The sequence below is a fragment of the Miniopterus natalensis genome, chromosome 4 (assembly GCF_054644295.1).
Source record: "Miniopterus natalensis isolate mMinNat1 chromosome 4, mMinNat1.hap1, whole genome shotgun sequence".
Classification (NCBI taxonomy): domain Eukaryota; kingdom Metazoa; phylum Chordata; class Mammalia; order Chiroptera; family Miniopteridae; genus Miniopterus; species Miniopterus natalensis.
This window is the reverse complement of record NC_142084.1, coordinates 7,966,322-7,984,858: the sequence shown is the minus strand read 5'-3', so window position 1 is coordinate 7,984,858 and position 18,537 is coordinate 7,966,322. Positions and strand designations below refer to the sequence as shown.

General features: G+C 36.2%; 1 protein-coding gene across 1 annotated transcript in view; it reads left to right on the top strand.

The window, feature by feature from the left end:
- CNOT6 (CCR4-NOT transcription complex subunit 6) overlaps positions 1-11,871 on the top strand; it is a 39,487-nt gene extending 27,616 nt beyond the window's left edge. The window contains exons 8-11 of the mRNA XM_016201512.2: positions 525-679; positions 1,567-1,797; positions 5,087-5,289; positions 7,264-11,871. Of these exons, the coding sequence (XP_016056998.1) occupies positions 525-679; positions 1,567-1,797; positions 5,087-5,289; positions 7,264-7,476 (802 nt within the window). The 3' untranslated portion in view covers positions 7,477-11,871. The remainder of the gene's footprint in view (positions 1-524; positions 680-1,566; positions 1,798-5,086; positions 5,290-7,263) is intronic.
- The last annotated feature ends 6,666 nt before the right edge of the window (positions 11,872-18,537 follow it).

The window sequence follows — 18,537 nt, the reverse complement described above, 5'->3', positions numbered from 1 at the left end:
AAAGAGAGAATGGGGAATTCTGTTATTACTTAAGAAAACAATAGTTTTGACCTAGAGGGTTTTGTTTTATTTTGAATCATCAGAAATAATCTTGTTTTGGAGACATGTTGAAAGTGCTGCTGTTTCTTCAGGTGTTTAGTAGGGTTTAACTCCAATTGTTAATTGAAACACCTTGTAATTAACATTCCCTCCAGGATGGTAGTGGGATTCTTAAACCCATACTTTGGAAAAGACTATTTTAAAATTACAAGATGGAATATTCCAACACAAAACCTAAACAGAAGATGACTACATTATCTTAAGTTATAAAAGTTGAAATAAGGGTGTTATTTGTATCAGTAACAGACTGAGAACAACTTTAAATGGGTGTGGGAAGTTTGGTGTTAAGTGTGGAAGATTTTCCATAATGTGATTTACATGCCATCATATCTGTTAAGGAAGTTTGGGAAAACAGCATTTCCTACAAAGCTAATATCCCGGTATTCCCAATTTTATGTGTGTGTGTGTGTTTGTTTTTGTTTTAGATTTACTTTGGTTCAGAAACACACTGTTGAATTTAATCAGCTAGCAATGGCAAATTCAGAAGGGTCTGAAGCTATGCTGAACAGAGTCATGACAAAAGATAACATTGGAGTTGCAGTACTACTAGAACTTCGAAAGGAATTGATTGAAATGTCATGTGAGTGACCTTTTCACTTCCTGTAAAATTGACCTCCAAAATTTAATAGGAAAAAAGAATTTGCTATGTAATAATAGATTGTCTAACACCTGAAGAAACTCAGTGAGAACTTAAATCATTTCTAAAATACCATATCTCATTTTCTCTACTGAAAAGCTTAATTTGAGAAAGTATTGCCAAGAAAAGTGTTCCAAACCTTGAAAGGCATAAAGCTCCCAAGAATTTTTCACAGAAAAGAAAGGTTGAAGTAATAATTAGTTAAAATAACTGCTCAGAACTCCATGAACTTCTATAATTTCTTGGCAGCAAGGATTTCTGTAAGCTAACTTCTCTTCCTGACCCACTTGTAATCATTATTTTAAAGGTTTCGAGTTTTTGAAAAATCAGCCACTTATTTCAAATTAAAAAGTGTTATTTAGAGTGGCCGTCATGCTGATAACTGAAATTTCTGTCATAGGAACAGTTGGAATTGGGGATGTTTAACCTGAAGGATAGAGAAGATGAAGGATGGAACTTAATGAGCATCTTAAATACAGCTAAGGAAAGGAGGGTAGATTTAATTTTGCGAGGCTCAATTTAGTACATCTGAATTAAGACCAGAAGTTTCGAGGACACACAGCTATTTAAAACCCAAGCTTTTCCAAATAGAATGGGCTGTCTTTGATCAAGTGATGAATACCCTGTGCTAGAAGTACACAACCTGAGGTTTAAATGTCTATTTCTCAAGTTTGTTGTAGGGTAGATTAAGTCATTAGGTGGGATATTGCTAGGTAAATTTTAGTCTTTTTTATTCCTAAGACTCTGAGATACTACTTGGCTTTTCAGACTCTGTAAGAATATGTGGGCTAATAGATAGGTTTTGTCTATTTTCTTCTTATCTAATACAGCTGGAAAGCCACATCTTGGAACAGAAAAACAACTTATTCTTGTGGCTAATGCTCATATGCATTGGGACCCTGAATACTCTGATGTGAAGTTAGTCCAAACGATGATGTTTCTCTCAGAAGTGAAGAACATTATTGATAAAGCCTCACGAAGCCTCCACTCCAGTGTATTGGGAGAATTTGGAAATATTCCACTGGTGTTGTGTGCAGATCTTAATTCTTTGCCAGACTCTGGTAAGAAAAGAATGTTAGTCTGTGAATGCTTTTTGACCTAAAATGTTTTTGTAATGCATTGTTTCTGATAATTCCAAATTTAGTGAAAACAAATTCAGTTTGTAGTGGCAGCTGTGAATCAGGTTTCACATTTTTTTGTGTGGAGTAGGGGAACCATTTTGAAAATGAAATAGTATTATGAAAACCTCAGGAGGAAGGACATTAATCGTCTTTGATAAACATATACGTAATAACTTGAAATAACTCATTAAAGAACATACAAATTATGTTTCATTCTCCCCAGGTTATTATACAGGGGTTGGCAAAAGTCGGTTTACAGTTGTTTGTATGGAGAATAATACAATAATTAATAAGTAATACAAGAATAAACTGTGTTGTGTACTCACAACTGTAAACCAACTGTTGTCCACCCCTGTATATAATCCAGACTGCCTCTTTGGGATTCCATCATCTAATATGATCCAGTTAAAACTGACCATATATTACAGGATCTCAAGCTTTGATGGGCTTGATCAGAAAAATCCACCCAGGTGGATATTGAAATCCTTCATTTACACAGGAACGTCTTCCTTCTCCAGCAGTTCGGTTCTCAACCAAGTAGTTCACAGAAAAATGTCTCCGTTTGTCAAACCAAACTTCTAGTTTTCGACCAGACAACCCATTCATTCTGATACCTCAGCAGGACAGAAAAGGTCTCTCAGGCAACAAAGGAGACAATGCTTTTGTTGCTGACAGAATCAATGGTTAGCACAATTTTGAAACATAAAGAGGCCATCAAGAGTGCTAATGCTGCTAAGAGTGTGAAAAAAACAGTGATCACAGGCAGTTGTAGAGGTAGAAAAACTGTTGATTTGGGTAAACCGAAAAGCAGTTAGTTGGTGACAGGTTTTCAGAGACAGTGCTATATGAACAAGCCAGGATGCTGCATGCTGACCTGAAAGACCCCCCTGGAATGTGTTCTGAAAGTGATTCCTTTAAGGCTAGTAGGGCATGGTTTGATAAATTTAAGAAAAGAAATGTTTATTTATAGGTTAAACAGTACATTAGACATGTACCGTATATAAGAAAGGTTGAAACGGAATCGTTTGGAGGTCTAGAACAGATTAATTCAATTTACATTATTTTTAATGAGAAAAAATGTTTGGGTTTTCAAACAAATCACTTCTCCAACAACCTTCCAGAATGAGTTAAGTTCAAGAACCAAAATTCCACTGTATTTCCTCTTTTTTATATTTCACCTCCTTGTTCATACTCTTTAATATCATGCATGCACATGAACACAGTGTGCACGTTTGGAATGGTAAAATTCAGTAGCACATCACTGCCATCAGATAGATGAGAGCCATTAATAAGATAGAAACTACATTAAAATTTGTTTTCAGGGAAAATAAAGGTATCTAAGATTCATAATTATTTAGTCTGTCTCATCAAGCTATCTGGGGATGGGACCGAAGCAGTTGAGGATTATTTCCTGGCAATTTCTCTGCGTGCTTCCCACCCTCTGTTTAGCTACAGAGTATCCTAGGGTCAAAGAGAGACTTGTCAAATCATACAGATTTAAAAACCCATATTTTTCTAATTAAAAAATGGGCAAAGGACCTGAATAGACACTTCTCCAAAGAGGACATACATATGGCTGAGAGACATATGAAAAAATGCTCAAGGTTACTAGTCATCAGAGAGATGCAAATTAAAACCACAATGAGGTATCACCTCACACCTGTCAGAATGGCTGCCATCAATAAATCAACAGCAAGTGCTGGCGAGGGTGTGGAGAAAGGGGAACCCTGGTACACTGCTGGTGGGAATGCAGACAGGTGCAGCCACTATGGAAAACAGTATGGGGTTTCCTCAAAAAATTAAAATTGGAATTGCCTTTTGACCCAGCAATCCCACTTCTGGGAATATATGCTAAAAATCTCAAAACACCAGTCAGAAAGAATATATGCACCCCTATATCCATAGCAGTGCAATTTACAATAGCTAAGATCTAAAAACAGCCCAGGTTCCCATCAGATGAGTGGATAAAAAAGCTGTGGGACATTTACACCATGTAATACCACGTGGCTGTAAAAAAAGAAGGATCTCACACACTTTGCGGCAGCATGGAGGGACCTGGAGAATATTATTCTAGGGGAGATTAGCCAGTCAGAGAAAGACAAGTATCACATGACCTCACTTATATGTGGAATCTAATGAATAAACTGACAGACAAAATAGGACCAGAGGCTTGGGTACATGGAAACTGACTGGTAGATCTCGGGGGGGGGGGGGGGGGGGGGGGGGGGGGGGGAGATTAGCCAAAGAACATATTTGCATAGCCCATACACACAGACACCAATGTGATGAAGGCTGCGGGGAGGAGGGCATAAGGGGGAAGGAGACAAAAGGGGGGAAATGGGAGACGTCTGTAATAGTGTCAACAATAAAAAACCAACACAGTATTTTAATAGCAAACACAAGGGAAAATGTCCAACCTTGCTAACTAATTAAATGAAAACTAAAATAGCTCGGCCACACGTGGCTCAGCGGTTGAGCGTCAACCTAGGATCCAGGTAATCGGGGTTCGACTCCCAGTCAGGGCACATGCCTGGTTGCGGGCCTGATCAATGACTCTCTCATCATTGATGTTTCTATCTCTCTCTCTCCCTCTCCTTCCCTCTCTCTGAAATCAATAAAGGTATATTTAAAAAATAGATAAATAAAAATTAAAATAAAATAAATGTTTGCATAGCCCATCTTGTACTTAGGAAATTGGGAAAATAGTGTCCAGAGACAGTGAACTTGCTCTGTAACTAACTGAAGGTATTCTCTTCCATAGTTGCCACTATATATAGTAGGACAATGAATACTAATCTTGGTATTTTATACCAAGTAAATAATTTGGCATAAGTAGAGACCTACATACAAAGATGTTGATTATGGTGTTGATTCTTTTTAAAAAATAGGAACAGGCTGAGGTTTAAAAAACAGGAAACTAGTTTAACAGATGTTATGTGCCAGCCTTGCCTTTTGTATTGTGCACTATTTAAAAAAGGTAGTTGAGACTACACATACGTTCATGTGAAACAGTAACACAAAGTATAAAATATTCAGTATACTATGATTAAAACCATGTACACATGGATTTAGACAAGTTCTGGCAAATGTAAAAAACCATTTTGTAAAGTGGGAAGATTTTAGAAAGTATAGTATAAAAGTACTTACAATTCAATTATCTTTTTAGTTATGTTTTATACAGCGTATGTTAGGCTTGACCTTGAAAAAAGTCCATTTATTTTCATTCTAGGTGTTGTAGAATATTTGAGCACTGGTGGAGTAGAAACAAATCATAAAGACTTTAAGGAACTAAGATATAATGAAAGTCTTACAAACTTCAGCTGTAATGGGAAAAATGGGACAACCAATGGAAGGATCACGCACGGTTTCAAGTTAAAGAGTGCCTATGAGAGTGGCCTGATGCCTTACACAAATTACACGTTTGATTTCAAGGTGAGTTTTGAAATTGATAAACATATAAAACCTCCATTTTTTAAAGGAGAATCTTATTATTTGTCAAGTCTTTAAAATGTGAGTATGTGTTCAGAGTAGGCCATCTTTAGTTGACAGGAATATTCTAGATAACTTAGAATCATTTCCAGTGTAAGAAATCAGATAAAATAATAATAGTAAATCCTGAGTTAACTGTCTCACCTTTTGGGGGCAATTATGTTTCTTATAGACTCACTACTGACAGCTGGATTTGCAGTACCAGAGTACAGCAGGTCCTTAAATAATGTCATTTTTTTCCAACATCGTTTCATTATAATGTTGATGAGATGCCATGGGAGTTTAACTTTGTTTATGTCAACTAGCCTATGGTAAAATTGGTTTCATTATATGTTGTATCTCTTAAAGTTGCAGAACTGATTGAGCCGTTAATTAAGGACTTACTGTATATAATTTGGTGTCAGTTGGGGTGAGGTGTTCCATCTCTCGTGTTAATTAAACTGAAACCTACTCCTTGAGTGCTAAAATTTGGTTTATTGTTGGCCATTTTTAATTTGCTAGAATATATTTATATACCTTACAGTTAACAGCTTACAGTATGGAGCCTTTCCTTAGTGATTCTCCTCATTAGTATCAGCAGCTGTTTAGGGCTTGTGTTCAGCTGTCCTTTTTAGCCACCTTTTGCATTTCTACTTTCTTCATTCCTAGTTTAACACTTCTAACCTGATGGAACAAGAATCGTTCAGGTTAGATTGTCTACTAGAGTTCAAATACTAGTGTTAACTGGTTCTTAATTTTGATGGGGAAGGCTCTTTAAAGGAACTGTTGAACACCATGATGGTTTTTTATTTGACTTTGGAGGATCCTCAGTACTATAGATAATGATTTAATCCTGGTAACAGATGAGTGTGTTGAGTTGAAGAGAGGCTGGAGTAGACTCTGGGGAAAACTGATATGTAAATGTCAAAAACGAGAGGGGGGGGGACCAGGACTGTAGGAGTTTAACTGCCAAGGAAATACGGCCTTTCTAGGATAGAGGAGTGAGGGGTAAGCTTCAGAAAAATGTTGATGAGAGTTGTTTCCCTGGAGAGCTGGGCAGAAACACTAGAGTGCAGGAGGTGGAGAGTAACTGTGAGGTAGTAAAAACCAATTTGCAGATTCTTATTTCAAACAGATTGATTGAAGAAGAGGTGAGGATGACAGCGGAAAAGTGGGAGAGATTAAGGTGTGGGGTTTTTTTATTTTTGTTCCTGGTAATGTAGAGATAGGAAGGAGACCTTCAAATGTGCTTAAACACTTTTGGTCAAGAACATGTAGAGGAGCATGTGAAGTTACGGGGAGGACAGGGCCAACCAAGAGGTGCTTAGCTGTGTGCCTGGTGCTGCTGAGGACATGCAGGGCAGGGACAGCCCTGTCTAAACCACATAAATAAGTATGTAGTGGGATGCACATTAACAAGGGAAGAGAATCAGGAGTGGTGGGAGGAGGTATTAAGTGGATGACAAAGGTCTTTGGAAAGTGATTGAGCTTGACACATGAAGGTTGAGAAGGAATTAACCAGATGACAAGTAGAAGAAAGTGATCCTGGCAGGGGGTACAGCATGTGTGAAAGCCCTGGGGCAGGAAAGAGAGCAGCACATGCAAAGAATGTTCACCCCCCTTCCCCAAAAGGGCTAATATAGCAAAAGGATAGTCAGCAAGGGAAAGTGGCAGCGATTAAGTGAGGGAAAAAACAGAGGCCATATCCTGAAAGATCCTTTAGGTCTTGTTAAAACTTTTGAAAGGATCTAGATAGGAGGAAGAATGAATGATTGCTATGCCTCAGCGTCTTCATTCTGAGAGATTTGACATTTGGGGGACCATTTGGCTTAGGTAGCACTGCCTAACGTGACTGTAAGGGCATGTCTTGAGAGCTTTCAGTATTTCAGTGTTATCTTATGTGGGATCTTGTCTTTTTTATTTCCTTCTGATTTTCAGGGTATAATTGACTACATCTTCTATTCTAAGCCTCAGCTCAACACATTAGGCATCCTGGGACCTCTGGACCACCATTGGCTAGTTGAGAATAATATCAGCGGCTGCCCACACCCGCTTATCCCCTCCGACCACTTCTCACTTTTTGCACAACTGGAGCTCTTACTGCCTTTCCTGCCTCAAGTTAACGGCATTCACCTTCCTGGCAGGAGGTAGTCAAGTACCTTCAGAAGACGACCTCAATTTCACTTGTAAACTTATAAAAAATCTGAATATAGGGGAGTGAGGTATGGCCACTAGGAATTTTCTTTTCTTAGTGATGATTGGAGTTTTCAGTCTGATTATTTGATAAGGATGCAGTGTGAAAGCCAGGTGCTAGCAACAGACACATTCTGAGCCCAATATGCTTTATGTACTGTTGGACAGGGATTGGTGTGTTTGCACCTATCTTTAATTTGTTACAAGTAATTTTCCTGTTTCTTCTGTCCTATATAATATTTTCATGCCTTGAAATAGGAAAATGTTTGAACAGCATATTCTCTTTGCACAGAAACCTGTAGTACTACTTTTTTGAGGCCAGTAATAACATCCAGAGACCATTCTCCCATACTTTACTCCCTCCTTTTTCAGACATATTTGTAAAATACAGAATTTAAATTTAGCCTTTATGATTGTATATGATCCACAAAAGACCTGATTTATGAAATTTTGTACTAAAAATCAGATTTGGAAATGATTGTATTGTAAATTAAGGCTAAGTTTGTTTGGTTTTTTACCTGTTTCATGTGTGACGAAGGCCAGCTTGTAAAAGAAGTTGGAACAGACTTTCTCTGCTGATGACTTGCACTGGTAGGGTTTTCTTGGCCGTTTTGTACTACTTTGTTATTAAATGGAGAACATTGCTCTTTAAACCTGTTTAAAGCTTAGGACATTTTTTCGGACCAGAAGTAACCTTATTTGTGAATTCTGGGTTTTTACAAAAACTTTCTACCTACCAGGACAGATAAGCTGAGCAGTGATGATCTGTAGGCATTTATGGACTGAATGTAATGGTCGATATGTGTACATTCTGGTATTTTTAAATCTTTAACTTTTTTTAAGTTAAAAAATTACAGCTGCTTCGGTACAGCTTTTTAACTCCTTTTTGAGACACCTCCTATCTCCACTGTGCCTGCCTAAATTGTTCTCACCAACCACTGCCTGTGCATGCAGAGAAAATCTGTGCATCTTCTTTTATAGTTTTTAAATACTGTTGAACATTTGTGAGGATTTTATGGAAATGCTTTTGTATGAGCTGTGACTTTTTTTCCATTGTGAAGCATTGAATTATCACATTTTAGAACATAGGGTGAATCTCTGGGTCTTTGCTCACCAGACCCAAGCACTGCTTCTTGGTGTCATAGCACAGTGCTGTCACCCAGAATACTACTATCATGTGAAGTCTTTTTGTTTTCCATGTATTCCTTAGTCTCCATGTTTTTCTTTAAAAAAAAAATCATTCCTTTTTTTTTTTTTTTTTAAGTAATTTTCAGTTTATGAAGCAGTATAAATAAGATGTATTTTCAAAGCAGGTCCTTAAGACAATTCTTCAGATCATTTTTGAAGTGACTAAGTTATTTTAATATGGCAACCAAGATAAAAGTTATATTGTACTCTGTGTATTTTGCCCATAGTGCCGTTAGTACTGATTAGAGATTAGAGCCAGCTTTAACTTTGCAAAATTAACTCATATATATTCTGGTCTCATTCATTTATTATCACCTCAAAAATTAAATGATTTCAGAGGAAACTTGGTCCAACTGCTTTTGTTTCAGCTGCAGGCAAGGGAGGAAAAGGACACCCATGTGAGCATTAGGGGGAAAAAATGTTGAATGATAATTAACAATTTTTACACAGAGAATAAGTCATTTTGGATAATGACTTAAAATTTTATGAAAAATGTTCAGCACTTAAATGTGCTCATTCTGTTTTTAAGAGAAAATAAAATTTACATACTGTTTAAATATTTTTTTTCTTTTTAAAAAAAATTCTCCAAAAGCTGTTGATCTTGAACCTTTGTCTGGGACCTGGTTTCTCCTTTGAGGTTTTTTAAAGATTTTGTTGTGATGGATTTTTTTTTTCTTTTTTCTTTTTGTTTAAGTTGTGCTGACACCAAACACGTCCAGTTTATAATGAATACATTGAGAAATTGGTGTTATTGATGTAGAACCAATGCATAACTTTTTATGGGGTTTTTTGTTTTATTTTTTTGTAAAGTGTGAATAAAGGTGTGTTTACTCATTTTTCCTAAACACTGTGTTGGTAATGTGCATCATGACAATTCCCAGCAAAGGCAAGCTGGATCTGGTTGGACTGATGAAACAAAGGATACTGCTTTTCCTCTGATCTGCATTGTGTAATAACAGGTCCAGAGAGCTTTATGGAACGGGGAGGAGAGCAGCACTTACTCAGTTTGTATTTGTTAATGGAGGATGTGTTCTTTCCATAGATGCTGGAACTAGAGTGCACTTGTTAGATGCTAAGGGTTTGAGCTTTACAGAAAATGTTTTCATCTGTATGTTATTGTCTATGATATATTTAAATTGGGGGGACAGGATAGTAAGATACAATGGCCTGTTATGTCTTGAAAATATTTGTTCTTGCCCCTTTTAGGCAGACTGCATTCTGTGGGGTCAGTTTGAACAGCTTCTCCACCTTATTCAGATAGTGATGAATTGATCCAAGAGTGTAGGTTTACAACTATAACCTTCAAAAGAAAAAGAAATATTTTGGATCTGTAGGGAATCAACGGTCACACCAAAATAGACTGTGATACTTTTATTAAGCAAGGTTTTGTGTTTTAAATATTTGTGTCCTGAGTAATTTTCAATAATCCATACTCCCTAAAATGCAATAAAAAACGAGTATGTTTTCACAGTCTAGATTTTTTTTCCCCAGAAATTCTGCAACAAATACATTTAATGTGGTGTTGCCATAACGTAATTTCATTGTTCTTGCTGGATAAATCCATCGTATGAATGTTTTACAGAAAACTTGGGCTGTGTTTTCTGTTTTAATGGTCAGAAACTTGGAGGCACTCAATTCCTTGTTGTAAATCTCTTGAAGTACAGTTTGCCGTATTAGTGGTAATTATTTATGCTTTGAGAATTTAAATTATGTTCATTAAAATTAATTTATGACATAATTTAAACTAAAGTTGTAGATATAAAATGTTGGTTGCAACTTTAATCATCCTAGAAGAAGATAGTCAAGGAACATCTCCAAGAAATGTGCTTTTATTTTTACCTGATTTAGTGACAGCCAGGAAAACTTATTTTGAGTTAGCACTTTGAAACCTAGGGACATTATTAATAGGGTGGAATGCACTTCTAAATGTTGAAATTAAAATTTCAGAGCTCTTCTAATATGCAGGTTTTCGATGATAAATTCCAGTTTTAGTATTCCATTTTTTACTATTTAAAGTCATAAGATTTGTTTTCATAGTGATTTTTAAGGTTTGGGGGTCATGTCATATAAAAATAAAGCCAACCTAGGCAAAAGAATTAAAGCAGTTTGTTCTTTTAATGAACCAGTCAGAATGCCCAGAACAAATGATGCAGATAATTCAAAGAACACTTTTAGCAAGTATTTCTCCCCCATTCATAAACAGTATTTCAAGATGTTCATTTTGCTCTTCTCTTTGGTTACATAAATTTTAATAACCGGTATGTTGAAGTCGTATCTAAAATAGAGTATCTAGTTTTTATTCACAGTACATTATATTGTGTGATGCACTGGGCTAACTTTTGTTTACCATTCATGTAACAAGACCCAGCACATTATCTGCACTAAGCTCAAAGAATGTCGCATTTGCCTAGGCAGCTCTTTGATAAGGGTAATGGGAAACTGAATATGTACCTATGGACCGGAGATGATAAGGGCTTTTACTGTTCTTTTCAGTGGAACCTACTTGGTCAAATTGTAACTAGCTAGTATTATATTTATATACAGGGTCTCTTTTCTTTACCGATGTATTTTCCTACTCATAGCCGACCAATAAATTCAATATCTGTTTCAAATATTTTAAAAGTGTAATTTGTATAGCTGTAGTATTGAGGTTTGAGAAAAGAAATGTTAATCAGCAGACCGCATATTTAAAATTCTGAGTCATCTGGGACAGGGTTATAACTCACCCTTTGAAAGGGAAGAGTGATTGGGGGACAAGGCCATAATACTGTAGAAATGGATGGTATAAACTTAAGGATTTCCTTAATGGCTGTATTATTCTGTGTTAACACTCATATCTTTGCCAAAGTTCAGTTTTATATTTAGGCAACTGATGGTCCTTTGCATTTAGGATTGTTGTTGTTACCATATACCTCATAATGACTTCGTATGTCTTCTGTCTTTTGGAAGGAGATTGACATATTTTAAATAAATGTTTTTAAATATAGTAGCAAACATTGTGTTGGTGGGGTTGTGCTAATTCATTAAATGTTTTACTTGTTACATGTATGTTTTGTTGTATATAAACTTCTAAAATGTATGACTTCCCAGCTCTTCAGGACATTAACTACATTTGCTTTTTAGAAACTACTTCTATAACAAATAAATGTAATTTTTTTTTTTAAATTCTCCATCGATTTTTAGAGAGTAAGAGGGAGGAAGCGGGGGAGGAGGAGAGAGAGAAACATTGATGTGAGAGAGACACACTCTCACATCAATTGGTTGCCTCCCGCATGTGCCGGAACCAGTGTAGGGAACCTGCAACCAAGGTTCCCTGCCCTTGATCAGGAATCGAACCCACGACCCTTGGGTTTGTGGGCTGATGCTCTAACCATTGGGCAAAACTGGCCAGGGCAATAAGTATAAATTTTTATGTAGATGTTGGAAAAATCATTTAAAATCCAAAGACAATTTAGATAAAATTAATGTTTCCTGAGATGTCCAGTTTTTAAAGTAGGCACTTAACTTAATGAAGAATGTCCATATTACTTTATAAATTCTAGTTAATGTTCTTTAGAGAAGCAAGTACCATAGGAAACATGAACTGGGATATATTTAGAATAAAGTTTTCAGGTTTTAGGTAATGATGTTATATATACTGAGAATTCCCTTTTTGGGGTATTATTTAGGTATTCAAATCTAAATTAATTTTAAAAATAAGCTTTTGCAAATACCGTAAAGACAATTTTAGTATACAGGTTATATATTAGAAGAATCTTAGAGAAAATAGTTTTTACTAGAATGTTATAAGAATTTGAGTAATATTTCTGGAAGTTAATTTCCTCCAAATAATAAAATACAAAATGTTCTAAGTAGATCATTCCCCAAATGAGTCTAATGAACCTCTTCTAAAGCTAGGAATTGGGAAAACTACTGAATTGCAAGGTGACTTGAAGAGCAGTTTCCTTAGAAATATTAGCATGTTTAATCAAATGAGTAGAACATTGGTGTCCTCGTTTTCTTTGAACTGCAAACTTTGAGTCACTCTGATCTACTTGAAAGCATATTAAATTATTTTGGGCCTGTCAAGGGAAACTTTGCTCACTACACAAGTGTGACTGGAGGTGGCCTCAGGCTCTTAATGCGGAAACTTTTGAGCCTTCCTAGCATAGTGAGTCTGAGCTGCGGGCCCTGAGGAGCTGACTTGGCACCGCTGCTTCATTAGTTAGTGGCTTCTCACTGCCAACCCTGCAACCCTGCTAATTTCAGTCTCTCCCCTTCGTGACAATCCTACTAGTGCTGTTTGTTTCCAAAGTTGATTTGATTCTTCAAAACCTGGTCCATGAAATATATTGAAAATGGGAACGATGGTGTGACCAAAGCCAGACAGAAGAAATCTGCAAAATACAGGACTTACTTTCTGTTTAATATTCACAGTGGTGCAGATGAGGGGTCTAGGAAGTGTGTGCAGCTGTGAATGGAGTGGATTTCTGGTGGGAGTACACTTGAGTGGCTGGAGCACAGTGGGTGGTGCCTTTTGAACCTTGAGCCATATGCTGAAGCTAGAAGTTCATCCTGTAGGTGGTGGTAGAGAGTCATACAGGGTTTTAAATGCGAGTAGTAGCATTACCAGGTTTGCGTTCTAAAAAGGTTGCTCTAGCAGCACTGTGGGGGGTGGACTAAATAAGACTAGGTAACTGGATTCTGATGTGTTTTAGTTGACAGAAGATAAGCTGAGGACAGCTCGCAAGGCAGTAAGAGTAGAAAGGAAGGGACTTTGAAATATTTAGGAAATGGAATCATTAAGAACCTTGATTCCTGCCTCATTCACTTGTGTGAGAAAAGACAGGTGAGTGAGTTTTGTTCAGTCACTCGTCCCCTGACAACCCCTCTCAGGTGTTTATCAGCAAGGCTTTAATTTTTCCTTTGCTGAGCTGACAGAAACATTTGGTCATTTTTTATTCTGCAAAAGAGATCCAGTATGCCCCTACTAAACAGTTGATTAATCCAGAAAATACTAAAAGATAGCATTTGATGCTAATATAATTCTTTTAGCCTATTTTTCCTTTAGACTCTTACATTCTTGATAATGATTTAAGTGTAAAGAGATTGCATTAGAAAGTACTGTAATGAAGCAACACACAACAAATGGAAAAGACCCAAGAATTCTAAAACCAGTTGAGTTTCCCCTCATGTAACAGGTTACACTGTGGTGTTCAGTATGGTAGCTTTTAGCCACAAGTGGATTTTGAGTACTTGAAATATGGCTAGTGTGACTGGAACTGTAAAATGTTTTTCTGTTAAATGAAACATTGTTTTGACAGGACCATATTTCCCTTTATCTGTTGCATTGTGTAAGATATGGAACCAGTATATTGCTTGTTTGTATTACACACAAACATTACCAGTTGATGTCAAATAATTGATTCCATTCTAACAATGTTTTACTTATCAATAACATTATAATGTGTTGAATATTTTATCGAACAGCATGAGTTAACTGTACCTATGTAAGATAACTGTCGACAGATTACTAAATTGAAAGTCATTTCTGATACAGAACTGAGCTAGTACCACAACTGAAAAAGACTGGAAGACATATTACAAATTCCATGATGGGTGGCAATTGTAATTTGCTGCACCAGAGCAAAAGAAAAAAGTGGATGTTTACTCAAAAAAGAATAGACAAAATTAATCACCTGAAATGTCCAACAAAGTTTTTAAGCAATTTATAACAGGATATGAGCTTGTATATTTGGCTTCTATTTATGCACAGAAAACAATTTAATAGAGATGCTTTTTTTAAGTATTATGGAAATTTTGTTGGAAAATTATGAGGAAAAGATTAAAAATGTTTAAGAAAAGTGAAATTTCTTCAGTTAAGCCAACAGTTATCTATAGAATACAAGACCTAATACTACTAAAGGTCCATTGATTCAGAATTTGAAAAATTGAAGTGTCACAGTTAAAATTGTTTGGTAAAAGCAAGTGGGGAAATCTCTGGGATTGGATAAAAAGTAAAATGGAGAAATATTTTTTTGGTGGGGACAGGATAGTTTAATAACTTTTATAGCACAGAGAGATGGTATGAGGGGAACAGACAATAATGAGGGTTCTGTGGTCTCTGCTCTGGTGCCCTGAGGGGTCTGTAAAGGAGATTACTCTTGACATTTTAAAGGTACAATAGACAGGCTCACTTAAGGTAAAGATTTACCTTTGTCAAGGAAGTTACAGGCCAAGCACATGACTTCCACTTTTCTTTAGTTAGGAATTTTTATGTTCATACCATCCTAATGTGGTAACTTTCGGTTGCTGAGTTTGTAAGGCCCACCACGCAGGCCTCCCTGAGCTTCACAAGTTTAGTGGATGGCCCCTTTTTCGTCCACAATTCCAATTAAGATTATCTTGCAACAAGAGGAATGCTTCCCAAATACTCAGTAATCAGAAACAAAATTTGTCAGTGTGATAACACATTTTCTCACTATTGTCACACTGCATAGGAATGAACTAAAAGTGAAGCTCCAAAGACAGGAAAACCTTATTTGTCACCTTCACAGGCAGATACAAGAATTTGTTGAAACTTCATAATACAAATCATGAATAATGACTTTTGCACATTTTCGGACATTTACAAATTTTAACTTATCAGCATTTTGTAAATTGGCTGCAAAGTCTACAAGAAAAATTTGAACACTTGATAAATTTAGAGTTGCTCTTCAAATTATGCAACTATCCCTTTTGAATATTTTTTTTTAATATTTTTTTATTGATTTTTAGAGATAGAAACATCAATGAGAGAGAAACATCGATTGGCTGCCTTCTGCATGCCCCCTAGTGGGGATTGTGCTTGCAACCCGGACATGTGCCCTGACTGGGAATCCAGCCAGTGACCTCTTGGTGCGTGGGTCAACACTCAATCCACTGAGCCACACCAGCTGCCCCCCCCCCCCCCCCCCAATGTGATGTTAACCTAGAGTTGACAGAATTAGTATTTGGATAGAAAAATTCTTAACTTGGAGAGAAATTGGTAAGTTTTTGCTCTAAAGTTAAATAGATTCATCTAAAAAAGAAAAAAGTTTATTTGATGTGGATCCAAAAACAGTTTTAATGATTTTTGAAGATTTAACTCCATTATGGGAAAACATAAGTATATTTGGAACAATTTGGGTATATGAGTCTACTTTTTCAATTATATTTTACAAAATTGAGTATGAAAACCATTAAAGAAATTGAAATGTTACACTAGAAAATGTTAATGCAAAAAATAGTAGTAAAGGTTGAATAAAGGAAAATGACATGACACATTGAAAAAAGTAAAATGGCAGACATAAGTCCAATGGTGAGTAGATTAACAATCCATTCAAAAGACAGACTAGACTGGGTAAAAAGCAGTCCAACCATATGCTATCTACGGGAGAGGGACTTTAAATTCAAAGATACAAATAGGCTGAAAGTAAAAGAATGGGGGAGTATTTCAAGCAAACAAAGTTTGAGCAGCTCTACTGATAGACAAAATAGACTTGAAAACAAAAAATGTTACTAGGGATAAAGGGACATTTTTAAATTACAACCAACACTAAACAGTGCTAAGCAACTCCAAACATCATGAAGTAGAAACTGGCAGAATGGAAGAATGATACAGACAATTCATCAATAATAATTCACACTTCACTACCCCACTGTTGTAGATAGCACAAGGCAAAAGATCAAGGGAATAGGTTTGAACAACACTTTAAACCGACTAGACTTAACAGAAGTGTAGAAAACACTACCTTGACAGCAGGATGCATATTCTCAACTGCAAATGGAACATGCTCCAATAGATCATGGGCTATGCCATAAAAGAAGCCTCAGGTTTAAAAGAACTGAAATTGTACAAAGCATATTCTCCACTTACAAGGAAGTAAAAATAGAAGGGAAATTGGGAATTTGGAAATATGTGGAAATTATACTACACACTCCTAAATAGACAGTAGTGAGTCAAAGAAAAAAAAGAAATTAGAAAATACTTTGAAATAAATGGAGATACAACATACCAAAACTTAGGAGATGCAGTGAAAGCAGTGCTTAAAAGGAAGTTTATAGCTATACCTAAATTAAATAAATATCTAGCCCTGGCCAGTGTGGCTCAGTGGTTGGAGTGGTGGCCCTTGAACCAAAGGATGGCTGGTTCTATTCCAGTCAAGGGCAATGACACATACCTGGGTGGCAGGTTCGATCCCCAGCCCGGGTGCCTGCGGGGTCAACCAATCACTGTGTCTCTTTCACATTGATGTTTCTCTCTTTCCCACCACCCCTCCCTCCCTCTCTCTCCTCTTCTCCCTCCCTCCCTTCCACTCTCTAAAAATCAGTGGGAAAAGACATCCTCATGTGAGGATTAACAACGATAAAAAATACCTCAAACCGCCCTGGCTGGGTAGCTCAGTTGGTTAGAGTGTTGTCCCCATATGCCAAGGTTTCGGGGTTTAATTCAATGAATGCACAGCTAAGTGGAACAACAAATCTCTCTAAAATCAATTTTTTAAAAAATCTCAAATCAATAACCTAACAATAACCTAACTGGAAAACAAAGCACAAGGTAAACTTAAGCAGAAGGAAAACAGAATTAGAGCATAAAATAATGAAAGAATAGAAAAATAATAGAAAATTAAATAAAACCAATCTTTAGAAAGATCAGGAAAATTGATGAGCTTTTATATAGAACAAGAAGAGATTACTAAAATTAGGAATGGAAGTGGGACATGACCAACTCCAAAATAAAAGGGATTATTTTGGAATACTATGGACAATTGCATGCTAATAAATTAGATTACATTGATGAGATAGACAAATTCCTAGAAAGAAACTACTACCAAAACTGACTCAAGAAAAAAAATGGAAAATACGAATAAATTTATAAGAGATTGAATTATGAATGAAAAAAACTATATGGAAAGAAAATCTTAGGCCCAGATGGTTTCACTGGTGAGTTCTACCAAATACTTAAGAATAAATATTAATTCTTCACAAACTGTTCTGAATGTGACTCTTCCATGAGGCCAGTAATACCCTGATGTCTTAACCAAAGATATCACAAGGAAAGAAAACTACACGCTAATAATCATCTATGAATATAGATGCAAAAATCCTCAACAAAATACTAGCAAAACTGAATTTAGCAATATGGATAAAAGGGTTATACACAATGATCAAGTGGGATTTATCTCAGGATGTGAGGTTGGCCTAGTTTCCCCACTTAATGTCATACTGTGGCAATAGGATAAAGGACAAAATGACAGGATCAACTCAAACAGAAAAGGTATTTGACAAAATTCTGCAATCCTTCATTTAAAAATAACAAACACCAAACAGAACTTCCTCAACCTGATAAAGGGTGTTTACAAAGAACCCATTGCTAGCATCCTACTTAGTGGTGAAAGATGAAGGCTTTACCCTAAGATCAGAAAACAGACAAGATGTCCACTCATGCCACTTCTGTTCAGCACTGTGCTGGAAGTTCTGGCCAGGGAAATTAGGCAAGAAAATGAAAAGGTATCCAGATTGGAAAGGAAATAAAACTATACTGTATTTGCAGATAACATAACCCTGTACGTAGAAAATCCTAAGTAACCCATACACCAAAAAATCTGTTAGAACTAATAAGTGAGTTCAGCAAGGTTGGAAAATACAAGATCAGTATATAAAAAGCAATCATCCACTAGCAATAAACAAACTAAAAACAAAATTAACCATTTTATAACAGAATAAATAATTAGGGATCAATTTAATAAAAGGAAACAAAACTTGTACCCTGAAAAGTATAAAACATTGAAAGATGTAAATAAATGGAAAGATATTTCATGTTCATGGATT